This window comes from Eulemur rufifrons, chromosome 20, assembly GCF_041146395.1.
Source record: "Eulemur rufifrons isolate Redbay chromosome 20, OSU_ERuf_1, whole genome shotgun sequence".
Classification (NCBI taxonomy): Eukaryota; Metazoa; Chordata; class Mammalia; order Primates; family Lemuridae; genus Eulemur; species Eulemur rufifrons.
This window is the reverse complement of record NC_091002.1, coordinates 2,702,493-2,716,657: the sequence shown is the minus strand read 5'-3', so window position 1 is coordinate 2,716,657 and position 14,165 is coordinate 2,702,493. Positions and strand designations below refer to the sequence as shown.

The 14,165-nt window shown below is 53.8% G+C and overlaps 1 protein-coding gene across 4 annotated transcripts in view; it reads right to left on the bottom strand.

The window, feature by feature from the left end:
• Positions 1-14,165, bottom strand: part of EVC (EvC ciliary complex subunit 1) — an 84,083-nt gene that overhangs the window by 44,041 nt on the left and 25,877 nt on the right. For all 4 annotated transcript variants that reach the window (XM_069496570.1, XM_069496572.1, XM_069496573.1 and 1 more), the window contains exons 6-11: positions 13,045-13,143; positions 9,934-10,071; positions 7,420-7,578; positions 3,275-3,488; positions 2,449-2,597; positions 429-527 (exon numbers count right to left, since the gene is read on the bottom strand). In XM_069496570.1, coding sequence (XP_069352671.1) covers positions 429-527; positions 2,449-2,597; positions 3,275-3,488; positions 7,420-7,578; positions 9,934-10,071; positions 13,045-13,143 — 858 coding nt within the window. The remainder of the gene's footprint in view (positions 1-428; positions 528-2,448; positions 2,598-3,274; positions 3,489-7,419; positions 7,579-9,933; positions 10,072-13,044; positions 13,144-14,165) is intronic.

Genomic DNA, 14,165 nt, shown 5'->3' with positions numbered 1-14,165 from the left:
CAAGGTTGCACAGGAGAAAGAGGTGGTGCTGGCACGTGAACCCAGGCCTCTGACTCCAAGCCCAGTGCTCCTTCCTAATCACCACTCTGCACAGACGGCACCTCCAAATGCTGGGCCTATTTCTCTTTCTGGGAGAACTGACTTCCAGAGACCTTTGCCTACAGGGCCATTTGGAGGTGAGAGTCCGGGTACCCCAGAAATGGAAGCTGCCTCAGATAGGGCCCTGGCTAACTTCATTGGTCTCTGATGGGGACAGGGAGGACCCCATGGAGGGGATGTGGCCTGTCTGGGTCACCCAGACAATGAGTGCTGGGGTGGGAACTAGCCTGGCTCTGGGGTCCGTGGCCAGGAGGGGGTCGGAGGGGGTGAGGGTCTCCGGTACACGCAGACGTGGGGGTGTCTCCGCCACTGCTGGGCAGGCCACGTACCTGACAGAGCGCAGCCAGGGCTTCCGTGGTTCTGATGTCCTCCTCCAACTCCAGGTCCCACAGAGTCAGTCTCTGCCTCTCCAGGACCTCGTGGAAAGCCTGTGAGTAAAACAAGCTGAGTCTAGTGGAAAAATTCAGGGTTTTTTCCCAGAAAATTCTCCCCAACCGACCCCTGCCTCTCAGATCAGAAAGAGGGACGTTCTCCCCTGTGCTGCACGTAAGGAAACTGAGCCACGGGGCTGTCACGTGGCTCTCACAGTGCGGCCAGCACCTGCAAACCTCGTTTCCAGAAAAACCATAGACTGTGCTTTTGTTCAACCCAGTGTGGGTAGGGCCACTGGGTCACCCTGTCACCCCTCTGTCCTGCCCAGTCATCACTTTCTGACTTAAGTGGAGGAGCCCCGCAGGGCGGCATCAGAGGCCCCCACAGTCAGAGGGGCAGACCCCTCTCGGGAAGGAGCCTGGGGAAAGCCCCGTGGGGACATGTTTCAGCCAGGTCTTTAAGGACAAGCACGCATTCCCTGGAGCGGGGCGGGAGCCAGGCTCAAGGAGCAGCAGCTGCAAAGACAGGGGAAGGACCTGCCTGGCCTCTGGGGTCCCATGGCCCAGAGGTGAGATGAGAGGTGGGCAGGGAGCAGAACAGGGAGGGCCTGCGTGTGCCGGAGAGCTCGGGGTCCACCCGCCATCTGCCCGCGCACGCAGCCGGTCCTTCCTTCTTGGCTGGCTCACTCCGTCCAGGGTGCATCGCTCCACACACCCACGTGTCCTCAGCACCGGCATGTGCCTGGCTGACGCTGAGGCCCTGGGACACAGAGGTCACCCCAGACTCACACTGAGCAACCTGATGACAAGGACAGGGGCCCAGAAATCTCAGAGTGACAACAAGCTGAATAATCTGTCTTCCTCATTGCAAATGGACAGCGCCCCACCCCTCTGTGGCAAGCGCAGCAGCCCCGGGTGAGGGCCCCGGAAGGTGCTCCCTGGGTGACGGACAGCTGGACCAGGGATCTAGAGGCTTCCCCTCTGTTGGCTTCTGAATGGAGTGCTGCTGCCACCACCAGGAAGGCCCTGGGGCCAACACTCTGGGCTGAGGCTGGAACCAGGCACGGTCCCATTGTCCCCCCGGCAGAGCTGAGATGCACCAGGTGCTAGCACAGGACAGAAGGACCGTGGCTACATAGTCTCACTGAATCCTATGACGTAGGTGCTATCATGCCCATTTCGCAGACGAGAAAGCTGAGGGCCAGAAGGTTAAGCCACGTGCCCAAGGTCACTCAGCTATTCAGAAGCAGAGTCAGCACCCAGACCCAGGTGTGCTGGCCCTAGCACCCAGGGCTTAACCCCCATGCAAGAGGGTCGCGGACAAGCAGTCCCTCCCCAGTCCCCTGCCCGTTACAGGGGAGAAATATGAAGAGCAGAAACAGAGTTCTGTTTTCTCCCTCTAAGAACTGGCAAGCCTGGGCCTTTCCAGCCTGTGCTGGCATCACTGAGTCCCCTTCCCTCCAGGAGGGTGATATCTTGCTTCCTGTCCTCCTGCAGGTCTCCTTGGCCCATTCCCAGGCAAGACCACCGGCATCTTCCAGCCCGGCCACCTCCTGGTCCTGCCCACTCAATCCCACACACAGGGCTGAGGTGGCCTTGCAGCCGACCCACAAGTGGGCTGTCCCTGGGTGCATGAGTCTGCCTTGCTCTTGGGGACATGCTTGTCCCCTCTGGCCCACACAACACTCCCTTTGCACCTGGCATGTGTTGCCCTCCATGGAGTCCCTGCGCTCTGCCAACCTGTCTCCCCCTCCTCTTCCCAGCAGCCCTGTGAGGGCGGCGTGACTCTCATCACTAGTTTGCAGCCCAGGAAGCTAGGGGCTCAGGGGGTTGGGGACTGGACTAAGGTCACTGGGCTGACACCAGGAGGCAGGGAGCTGACCTCGTGTCTGACGGATGCCTCTGGCTTCCCGTGCATGGGGACTGAGCCACCACCGGCTCACCCCACGTGTGCTCTAAGACTGGGGGTGGGGATCACCTTGAGGAACTTCTCCGGGTCAGTGGTCAGCCGGGCCTCGGCCAGAAGGCTTCTCTGTTCCTCCTTTTGGGCCAGCATGAGCTTTGCCGTCCCCTCTGCCTGGTGAGCCAGAGACGCCTGGACCAGGTCTTTGCCTTGCTGGACAAACTCTGGAATTGAAAGAAGCCACAGGACAGGAGGTGACTCTCCTAGCAAGACTTTCAGTGGGACCCGTGTGTGGTCTCCGGCCAGGGGGATGAGGAGGCTGCTGCCTGCCCTGCAGGTGACATACCTGGGTTTTCTGTGACAGTGTGACCTTGACTAAATCCTGGATGCCCACTAAGTTGAGCGGTGCCAGGGTCGGCCCCAGGGCAGGAGTGTGTGTGGGACACGCACACAGCTCAGCCACACTGGGCTCCCTGCCTGCCCGTGACCCACCTCACCCACCCTGCAGCTGAGCAGAGCTACGGGACTCTGGCAGTGCCAAGGCTGCCGCTGGGTGACACAGGTCCCTTCTGGCCTTTTCTATGTTAATTTCTAGTGGGAGACCCTCCACCCTCCTCTGCCTCTCTGCATGTTCCAGGTGGCTTTGCTGCAGGACATAGGGGCTCCGAGGGCCTGAATCCCTGGCGAGTCCACGGAGCAGGTGGCTCCCGCCCTTGGCAGTGGCCGTCACTGACCCTGCGGTACGGAGCAGGGAAGTGAGGCCCAGAGAAGCGAGTGGCCCAGTCCGCAGGGTAGCAGCGGGAGGGCAGCCGTGCCAGGCGTCACAGGCGTGCTGCTCCAGTCCCCTGACCCTGCCAGCGCCGCCCCAGCCCAGGCGTCCCGGCCCACGCTGCCGGCTCACCCCTGCCGAAGCGCTCTGCCTCCTGCCAGAAGGCCTTGTGCTGCTGGGTCAGCAGCTCCTCCTTCTGCCGCCCCGACAGCCTCCCCTCCGTCAGCTGCTCCAGGCCGCGGGAAATGGCGGCCAGGCGGCACCTGGTCTCCTCCTGGATCTGCAGCCGCAGGGACTCGATCGCTTTCGCCATGTGTGCCCGCCCCATCGTCCTCTCCAGGGTATCCTGCCGGGAGGAACACACGGGGCCGTGGCTGGGGCACCCAAGGCCAGTCTGCCACCAGGGACTGTTAACTGACGGCGCAGACGAGGCCGCGGGACCCGGCCCGGAGCACAGAGCAGTGAACTCTCCCTCTGAGAGCTCCCTGTCCGCCCCTCAGGTGGGATAATAGCGCCTCTCCCAGGGTGCCGCAGGCTGACACTGCATCACACACGCAAGGCGCTTAGTCCCTTGTGAGCACCACACAGAGGGCCGCCCCTGTGGGCAGGAATCCAACATACGCGTAAGCAAGAGGGAAGGAGATCCGCTTTCTTGTCGTCCCTCCCCTGCCAGTCTGGCCCCTCGGCCTCCCAGCCCGGGGGAGGACACACAGGAGCCGCCAGCAAAGTGACTGCAGTGCTTGGCTGTCAAGCCTCGGAGCTGGCTCCTGGGGACGCACGAGATTTCCAAGGGAGTGGCTGGCTGTGAGAGCAACCTCCCGGCAGGCAGGTTCGGAGCAGGCCCTCCCGCCCGCTGGGTCCTGGTGGCAAACCAGGAAGCGTGGGGCCCAGGCTCAGCGGTCATCTCGCGGACACGACTCCTGCATAGGGTGGGAGGAGACGTCTAGCGGAGGCACCGGGGGCCTGAGTGGATGGAGTGGCGGGGCCTTGGCGCCTCCCTTGGCACAGAACGCCCAGCTCCGGCCTGGTCACCTCCGTCCTGCACCGCAGCCACGGCCGATCCTGCTCGCAGCCTCCGCCCTCCCCGTACGCTCGGCTTGCACACGGCAGACAGGGCCCTGCAGAGACGCTGACACTCTGTCCATCAGCCCCGAGCCCTCAGGTGAAGCCCAGGCCCCTGGGCACAGCGCACCAGGGCCTTCGGAGCCTTGTCCCACACACCTGCCTGCTCCTTGCCTCCCAGCTTCTGCACACGCAGGCCGCCTCCCAGGACACCTCTCTGCCTCCTCTCACTCCTCTGCCTGGCCAAGTCCCGCTCAGCCACGTAGGCTCTAGTGCCCTTCCCTGCGGGTCCCCTTCCCTGCGTGTCCCCGTGCTCACAGGACCCTCCTCCAAGCTGCACGGTGCCAGTGCTTCTGTCTTTGGGAGCTGATTGCAAGGGACAGTCTCAGGCTGGACTGAGAGCCCTAAGGACAAGGGGGGTGCCTGAGTCACCCGCGTGCCCTGCCCAGCCCGGGGCCTCCCTGGTCTGCGTTCTAGCAGCGTGAGACCTGGGCAAGAGCAATCCCCAATTATGGGCGGGGATGCTGAATTTCCTGCAGAAGGCCCACCCTTGCTCTGAGCCCACCTCTCCTCCGAGTCAACAAGCCCGACCATCGCAGCGCCCGTGACCCCAGAGGGCGCCAGAGGATAAGTGGAGGTGCAGGGGGGGGCGGGCAGGGCGGCTGCGGAGGGCAGGGTTGCAGCCACTTCCAGGGAAGCAGAGGATGTTTGCACCCAACGCAGGCCTGCTGGGCTCAGCAGTGAGGGTGCAATCTAGGGCCTATGTTCAAGGCGGGTGGCAGTGGAGCAGGTACCCGCAAATGAGGGACATGGGAAGGGGGCAGGGTGGGCCCGCTTGCTGGAGGGCAGCGGAGTCCCCGACAAGCCAGGCTCGGGCTTGGTTCCAGCCACCTGGGCACGGGCTCCTCACCTGATCGGATGCACAGGTTTGATGTGAAGACGAATAAGTTAAAATACATAAAACGTTTAGAATAGGGGCCAGGGCACAGGGACTGCTCCGTGAATTCAGCTGTTCCCACCACTACCAACAGCAGGCGCCACATCTCTCTTTCCTAGCAGATCTCCAGAGACTAATCTGGTGACCTCCAGGTCCCTTTCAAGGGTGCTTCCAGTTTTGATATTCAGGGATGCTATGTGACACATTTCATGTCCAACTGCCCAGGCCAGAAAGATCCCATGCTGTCCCGAGAATTTATCAGAACACGGTATCTCAGAACACAGAGTTAATCTGTTCTGAGACACCACGTTCTGAGACGTGGAAGCTACATTCTCTCGCTTTGGTACGCAGGATGCCGGCAGAGCGGACCCTCCCTCCCTGCGCAGACTGTAGGCCCCGCACCCGTCCTTGCGACCATTTGCTCTCGTGTCTGTTTTGCCTGCTGACACGTGGCCTGCAGGACTCTGCTGACTAACACATACTGAGCACTCCCTATGTGCCAGGCTCTGTTCTAAGGACTTGTCATATCCTCAACTCTTTAACACTCTCCACTACCCTGTGAGACAGCAGGTGCATTATGGTCCCCATTTCACAGATGATGAAGCTGAGTCACAGAGAGGTTAAGTAACCTGCCCGAGATCACACAGCTAGTAAGTGGCAGGACCACAGCAGGAGCTCAGGTTTCTTCCTGGAGTCTCCAATCTTAACCTCTGCAAGCCTGTTTGCGTTAACAGTGTGTGGCACATAGGAGGCGCTCATTAAATGTCGGCTGCAGGACAGCTGTGCTCTTAAATGGGACAACCCCTTTCCTTCTTCCTGTTTGGAAGTTACTGGCTGATACTCTGGCCAGAGTCAGCCAAGGATGGATTTTCTTTTTTTTTTCTGCATCAATACCCTGTTGACAGCAAAAGGAAAAAGAAGAAAAGAAAAAAGTCTTTCACTTTTGATGAGCCTTACTGTGGGTCAGAAACCCTTATCAAATTAAAATCCAATTCAAAGGGGCTTGGGTGGCAAGCCAGGAAGCTTGGGGCCCAGGCTCAGCAATGTCATTAGGCAGGATAGGATCTTAGGGGAGTCACTTAGTGGGCTTTTTATCTGTGTGCTATGAAAAAGGAGACCATATGTGTATATGATGAGAAAAAGCACACAACGTTTTCAAAGAACTGTGTGTATGTGTGTGTGGGGTCTTGTTAAAATGCAGATTGTCACTGGCAGGGGTGGGGTGAGACTCTGCGTCTCTGAGCAGCTCCCAGAACTGCCAACGCTGCGGTCTGCGCACTGCACTGGAGAGGCCTGCAGTGTGGAGGAGCAGCGGGGGCCCGCGGGGCTTGGCTGCTCCACGGGTCTCAGGAGCTGGGTCTCTGCGCTGAGGGCAGGGTGGCCACTGGAGGGTTCTGAGCTGGGCTGTCCCTGGGCTGGTGCACAGGACAGGGAACCGGGTGTGGAACACCCTCATGGGCCTCACACACACTGGCCTTGCACACACAGGATAAGCCCAAAGTCTGAACAGAGAAACCCACAGTGACGAGGGTGTGAGCCGTAACTCAGCATCTACCTGGGCCCTGCCTATGGCAACTCTTAGGACCACTATTTTATGGCTAGAATAATAGAAGCTCAGAGAGATTAAGTAATGTGCTCAAGATCACACAGCTCCAAGCAGCAGAGCCCAGATTCAAAGCCGGAGTCCCAGATTCCTCCGGGCCAGTGGCTTGTACCCCTGGCCTTCCATCACAATCGATGGGGAGTTTTAAAACCCACGATGCCAGGACCTCGGCTCCAGACCACTCTGATTGGAATTTCAGGGGTGAGACCCAGGCACCAGCATTTTTTAAAATTCCCCAGGTGACACACGGGGCAGTCAGGAGAGCAAACCGAGGCTCCATCTACACTGTCAACCGGGCGCTCACCGTCGTCACCTGGGAGCTCCAGAAACCCCAATGCCTGGGTTGCACCCCAGCCTGATTAAGCCAGAATCTCTGGGGTAGGGACTCATCTGGGACCCGAGGATCATACTTTTTAAAAATCCTCAGATAATTTCAGTGTGTAACTTCAGGTCTGAGACCAAGGGCGCTGGGCTGCAGAACCGCCGAGCTGTCCGGAAGCCCCACTTGCTGGGTGGATGGATGGGGGAATCCACTGCTAGTTGTCCGGGGCTCTGCATGCCCGGCCCCAGCATGAAGGTGCTCCCCTTAATGATCTCTAAGGAGCTTCAGGGCTTGTGAGTCCAGGCTCTGGCGTGAGTATCTGCGTGCTCCCTCCCCGCCCCCTCCGGCATTACCAGCGCCTGCAGATCCTGGGAGCCGCGCAGCAGCCCTTCGGCTGTGGTCATTCTTTCCATGAGCGTCATCGTGAGCTGTCGGGCTTTGGAGCTGGAACACTTAAATTGGTCCACAAGAAAGTGCTGGATGTTTTCCATCTGTTTCCAGAAAGCTTCCATCTGCGGAAGGAGCAGGAGAAGTAAAAAGTAGAGGAGAAAACTTATTTAAGAAAGCAAAACGGTTCATGCTTGGGAATTATAATTCACTCCTTATCGCAGACAGGGACTGTAAACAATTCCGCAATTCCAGAGAGTTTATCTTGGCAACAGTCACATTCTACAGAGAGGTCCCTCCGGTTCCCTTGCAGGTGCCAGTCAGTTTTGAGATGGCTTTTCTGCAAACACTGACGTGCTGCTGACAAGCTAGGACAGGCACGAGCTCGCCCAGCTTACAGACCCTCACGCAGGTCGTGACTGGCACCCGGGAGGCACACGAAACGTGACAGTGTGCTCCTGGAAGCTTCGGGATCTTTAAAAGTGATTAAATGTGTCCTGGAAATAAAAGCACCCACTGCCATTTAAATATGAGTTAATCCTAGCACTCTGGGAGGCCGAGGCAGGAGGCTCGCTCAAGGTCAGGAGTTCGAGACCAGCCTGAGCAAGAGTGAGACCCTGTCTCTACTAAAAATAGAAAGAAATTAGCTGGACAACTAAAAATACATAGAAAAAAATTAGCCGGGCATGGCGGCACATGCCTGTAGTCCCACCTGCTTGGGAGGCTGAGGCAGGAGGATTGCTTGAGCCCAGCAGTTTGAGGTTGCTGTGAGCGAGGCTGACGCCACAGCACTCTAGCCTGGGCAACACAGTGAGGCTCTGTCTCCAAATAAATAAATGATAATTATTGTCCTAAAAGTGCAAAAAAAAAAAACAACATGGCAGAGATGATGCTGACCATGAAAACATTTTGCTTTAAAATCTTTTTCCTTCCTCTCCCATCTTATCAGGAGCAGAGCTGGGAACCACCAAGTGGCTGAGAACATCGGGGGTTTAATTCACGTCACTGCAGCCCGTGACGTGCTTTCCTCCTGCTTCCTCAAAGTTCCCTCCAGTCTCTCCTGCTCTCTTGTCCTGATTCTCCCCGGCGGCCCCTCCTTAAATGCCGGCCGGATCCGAGAGTGGGCACCAGGCCCCTTTCTCTTCCCGTTTTACACGCACGTTCCCAGGCCAGAGGCCTCTCCGTGTTTGGAGGTCACCAGTACTTTGCAGAATTGTACAGAAAGGACAGACCTTCTCCTTGAACAATGCAGACACAGACGAGGCGTCGCACACAGCGCCGGGAGTCTGTGGACGGCGGGAATCCAGGCTCTCCTGCAGCCATCTCACCCTGGCCCGCAGGTAAGAACGTTCCTCCCCTCGCGGTTCTGCCACCTGGGCTCCCATGGACACCTGCACCGCAGGCTTCTCCACTCGAGATGTCCAAGCTGGACTTACCAACTCGCTTCTCTTTCTGGGGTCCTTATTTCAGCAGGGCTGGCCCTCTGCACCCTCCTCCTCCCCACGTGCCAGCCTGTGACATACCTACCCAGCATCAGCTCTCAGACTTTTTCTCACCTCTCCATCCCCACTGCAGTTGCCTTAACGAAGTTCCTGCCAAACTAGCCCAATAGCTCTCCACTACCCTCCACTCAGCAGCCTGAGTGGTGCTTCTAGGCCACCCCCTGCTTTGAACCTTCACTGACTCCCACCTCCCTGGCATAAGATGCGAACCCTCTGGCCAGATCTCTGTGGCCTTATCTTGCCGCTACCTGCCACCCGGTCCTCCCTGGCTCCTGCCTCTGCCCACGCTTCCCCCAGCGAGCCTCTCGGGGGTCCCTTCCTCTTTGGAGACCTTCCCAAGCCTGCGGTAAAACAGACTTCTCCCCCCACTGTGCCTGCCTCGCCTTCCCCTCTGTGTCCTTCCATCACGACACGTGCTACCCACGAAGCAATCGTCTGCTCCCCCACGGGTCTCTCCCGGCATCTCTCAAGCAGAGCCACGTCTAAATGAATTTTGAATTCCCAGTGCCCCGCACAATGCCTGGCAAAGATCGAGCACCAAGGAAATGTTTAATACATAAATGAAAAGGGGGTGGTGGAACCCAAAAGAAAAAAAAAAAGAGAGGTTTTGGGAAAGCCATTCTCTTTGGAATTTAAAACACACTTTTATGAGCCATGCCCAGCTGCTAGCATCTACTGCACCCCAGAGGGCAGAGTGACATGGAGGGTCACAGCAATCTTTGCTTTGAATGATAAAAAGATCAATCTAAAGTTTAAACAAGGGGATTCATTATACAAAAAGTAATCCTCTCTTTGTAAAGCTTTGCTCCATAATGACACCTTCTCTAACACTTAGTCACAAGCTGCCTCCTGCCTGTGAGGCAGACCCAACCGGGAATTCAAGTATCACGCACGCCGCTAAGTGTCACCTGTTTAATCTGGGCCATCTACCTGTCCTGGAACCACGGTTTCTGTACAGGAAGAAAGTGTGTCACGCACATTATCCATCAGCTGCTCCGAACACTCTCTCTCCTTCCTTTCCTCGTCTGCCAGGGCGAGGTATTCCGAGTCACCAGCACCCAACATCTCCGTGTTTGACAGCTTGACCTGAAGTCCCTTTTCTAACTCCTCCAAATCCTGGAGAAAAAAGAGAAAGCAAATAAACTAACAAAAAATGTAACGTGTCTTAAATTCTAGAGAAATAAATGCTTTTTTCACCACATGGTCATGAAATAGTTCTTAACAATAATTAAATGCTCTGAGCATTGTCCTACTTAAGGCTTGATCATAAAAATCTATTTTACTAATTAAATTATTTTCTTCTATACTCCCCTGCCTTCCCCCCGCAACAACAACAAAAAAAATTGACCATACTTTAGAAACAATGAAATAGTGTCCTTCAATCACTATGAATTCCTGGAAAATGCATGACATCTGGGGTGTCAGGAGGGAACCTTTCTTCCTTCCCCTTCTGGTTTCCCTGGGGGAGGATTACTCACTACACAATCCAGAGGAGAAAGGGATATGTATTTGACTGGTGGGTTCAAGAGCAGGAAGTGAGCACAGTGGCTTAGCTTGCCCAGTCCCTTCCTCTTTGGACGGACCATTCAGGGAGCCCACTGCTCTGGTGTGGTCTCAGCCCAGAATATCCTGGGCCCAAGGCCCTGCTTCCACGTGGGGAAGCCTGAGGTGGCCCAGCCTTGCCGGTGGCTAGGCAGGAAATTGAGCTAATTCTGGGACTCGGTGTTAGGAACCCACAATTGCTGCAACCTGGGCCACATTCTCCAAGCTGGCCTTGCATCGGTAACAAAGCTACATTTCGGTATCTGTCTCCCCGACTCTCTCTCAATTGATTCTGGACTCGGGGGGCAAAGGGGAGTCCTTCAAACCCCAACACAGGGTGTGGGAGGCAATTCTATCTCCTCTAGAGCTGTGTTCACTGCCAAGTAACCAATACTGGTGTGGGTTCAGGTTCATTAGGAAAAATAACATAGGTACAAACTACTATTGAGGACCCAAGCTAAGGCCATATGTGATTTCTAATTCTCACAGCATCTCCACAAGAGAGAAACTAAGGCTGTTTTCCAGATAAGAAAACTGGCATATGGGAAGTTAAGATATTTTGTCCAAAGTCTCCCAGGCAGGAAATGGCAATGCCAGGCTTGTCCCTACTCTTCCAACTTCTGAGCACCTCTTGTCCTCTTCTAGCAGTTTGAAGGTTGTTGCAAGCATTAAATGAAATTATGCATTTAAAGCACTTGGCTACACTGTCTCAATAAGTGGTAGCCACTGTTATTAATGACACGCTTGTCCAAAGCCAAACAGCCCTGTAAGTGGTAGAGGTGGGATTTGATGAGGTCTGTGGACTCCAAAGCTTACTCTTTTCCATTGTAACAAACAGTACTGTGTCATTATTACTATAATAGTACACTTATGAATATCATCACCATTATTATTATTGTTACTATTGGATAGTCATTTAAACTCATTGAGCCTCAGTTTCCTCAGCTATAAAACAGAAATAACAATGGCCACTCCCAGGGCTGTGGTGAGGGTTGAATAGAACAACGCGTGTCACACGCTGTGTGCAGTGCCCGCTGGGAGGGTCCCTGCAGGAGTGGCGCTGAGGACAGGAACAGAGGTGGTGGCCGCCCCCCACCGCCTAGAAGAAGTGAGTAATCCTTCCTCATGGACTCCGGAAGAGTATGGGAGAGACATTCCCTCCCAAACACCGGGTCATGGTGGTGGCAACAAGGATGAGGATGACAATGACGATGATAATGAAGGCCAGGGTAGCAGTAAAGAGGGCGAGGAAGATGGTTGTGGTGATGAAGATGATCATGACAAAGATGCAAAAGATGATGGTGGTGGTGACGGCAGTGAGGAAAGCGATGTCAATAACAGTGATGATGATGATGAAGATGATGGTAGTGGTGACGGGAGAGGAGAAGGAGGATGAAGAGGGTGATGACGATGAGGATGAGGATGATGGTAGTGGTGGTCGTGGAGGAGGAGGAGGATACAGAGGGTGGTGACTGTAGTGATGACGATGAGGAGGAGGAGGATGGAGTGGTGGTGGTGATGAGGAGGAGGAGGATGGAGTGGTGGTGATGAGGATGGTGGTGGTGATTACGTTGTGTAGTGAGGATGAAGACGACACTGACGATGACGATGATGACGGCAGTGATGAGACTGCTGCTGACCACAACAGTGGTGACAATGAAGGTGGTGGGTTGTGCTGGTGGGAATGGGGAGGAGCAGGAGGACGGTGTTGGGGATGGTGGGGGTCATAAGGATGACAACAAAGCCGTTGATGAGTATGACGATGTGGTGGTGATGACAGTGACAAGAATGGTGACGGCCAGGGTGGCGACGACAAAGATGACAGTGGTGATGGTGATGACAATGACAACGTGTTATGATGAGGAAGGTGATGGTAGTGGTAATACAATAAAAATGATGGTGATGATGGTGATGATGAAGGCAATGATGACTGCGGTGGTGGCCGCAGTAACAACGATGACAGCTATCACACCCACAGTCTAGCTACTCCTTTGCCAGGTGCATCACACACATTTATTTCTCTCGTCCTTTCTGCACCCCCACAGCATCAGGGTTATCCCATAGCACAAGGAAAGAAATTAGGGTTCTGAGAGCTTGTACAAGAAGCAGGACACCAACCGGGACCAGTGTGATTCCAAGCCCTGACTCTTTGCTGCACATGAAACAAGATAAATTTCTATAAAAGTCTGAGAAGAGTAGAATACAAAGGAGGATAAACAGCTTGAACCAATAAACAAGATACATCTTTAAAAATACCCCAAACTTGTGCAGAGAATAACATTAACTAAGATTGTCTTTGAGTGGTGGCTATGACCAACATTTTTCTCTTTGTTGCTTTGAACATTTTTCCAAAGTTCAATAATACACACTGTTATTTTTATATTTGTACAAATGCTTTTATATGTCATTACATTGTGTTAAAAGTGTATATTAATAATAAACTATTTTTATACATGAAAGCAAAAATACTTTCATAGCCTAAGTTTTATATATTATAATAAACTGCTTTTAAAATTACCTTAAAATACAGGTTGAAGACTTACTTACGTTTTCTTGTTTTGAAAGAATCTTCTGGTATAATTCATCATCAGACTTCTTTTTAGGAAGAAGGTCGAGGAGGCACATTTTAAAAATCTGAATAAACATCTATTGCCAAAACAGGAACGGTAATAAGAAAAAGGTTTAAACAACGGTGTTGCTCTCCCTGTCTCTTCTGTCTCTCCTCCCTCTCTCTCCTGCTCCTTCTCTGCTTGCTGTCTTCTCTCTCTCCCTCTCTCTCTCTCTCACTTCCTTCTTGCCGTAGGAAAGGACCTCATACTATAAATCATGAGATGGCCTATAATGGACTACATTTTCTTGAAGCTTCTGAAGAATGCTTCGGTTCTTTTCTTCACTTATTTATTCAATCAACACTAGGTGCCTCCTCCGGCAAGGCCTCCACACCCCATTTCCATACGGATCAAGGAAATACAGGAGCCAAAGGGGGCTGCTTCCCTGTGGAAAGGGTCAGGGGGACAACTGTGTGAAGCGGATACGCAAAGTCCTCCAGCTCTGCCTCAACAGGTGGAGACATCCCTTAAACCAAGGACCCTCCCATACGTGGGGACACCCAGGAGAGTCCAGACAATGCTGTCTCCACAATTTGCCTGTCCATTCACCCATTGTAGGCTATCTGGATTGTTTCCAGCTTTGATTATTACAAATAATGCTGTTAAGAACACTCATGTGCAGGTTTTTGTGCAAACATAAGTTTCTCTGGGATAGATGCCCTTGAGTGCAACTGCTGGGTCTTCCAGTAAGTACATGTTAGGTGTTACAAGAAATTGCCAAAATGTTTTCCAGGGTGGCTGTACTATTTTCCTTCCCCCAGCAATGTCTGAGTGATCATTTCTTCACATGTTCACCAGCATGTGGTGTTGTCACTATTTTTTATTTTAGTCATTCTGACAGGTGTGTAGTGATACCTCATTTTGCTTTTAACTTGCATTTCCCTAATGGCTTAATGATGTTGAACAGCTTTTATATTACGTCACCATCTGTGTATCTTTTTCGGTAAAATATCTGTTCATGTCTTTTGCCCATTTTCTAACTAGACTGTTTTCTTTTTTCAGATGAGTTCTGAGAGTTCTTTATGTATTCCAGACACAAGTACTTTCTGTGGTAGATAC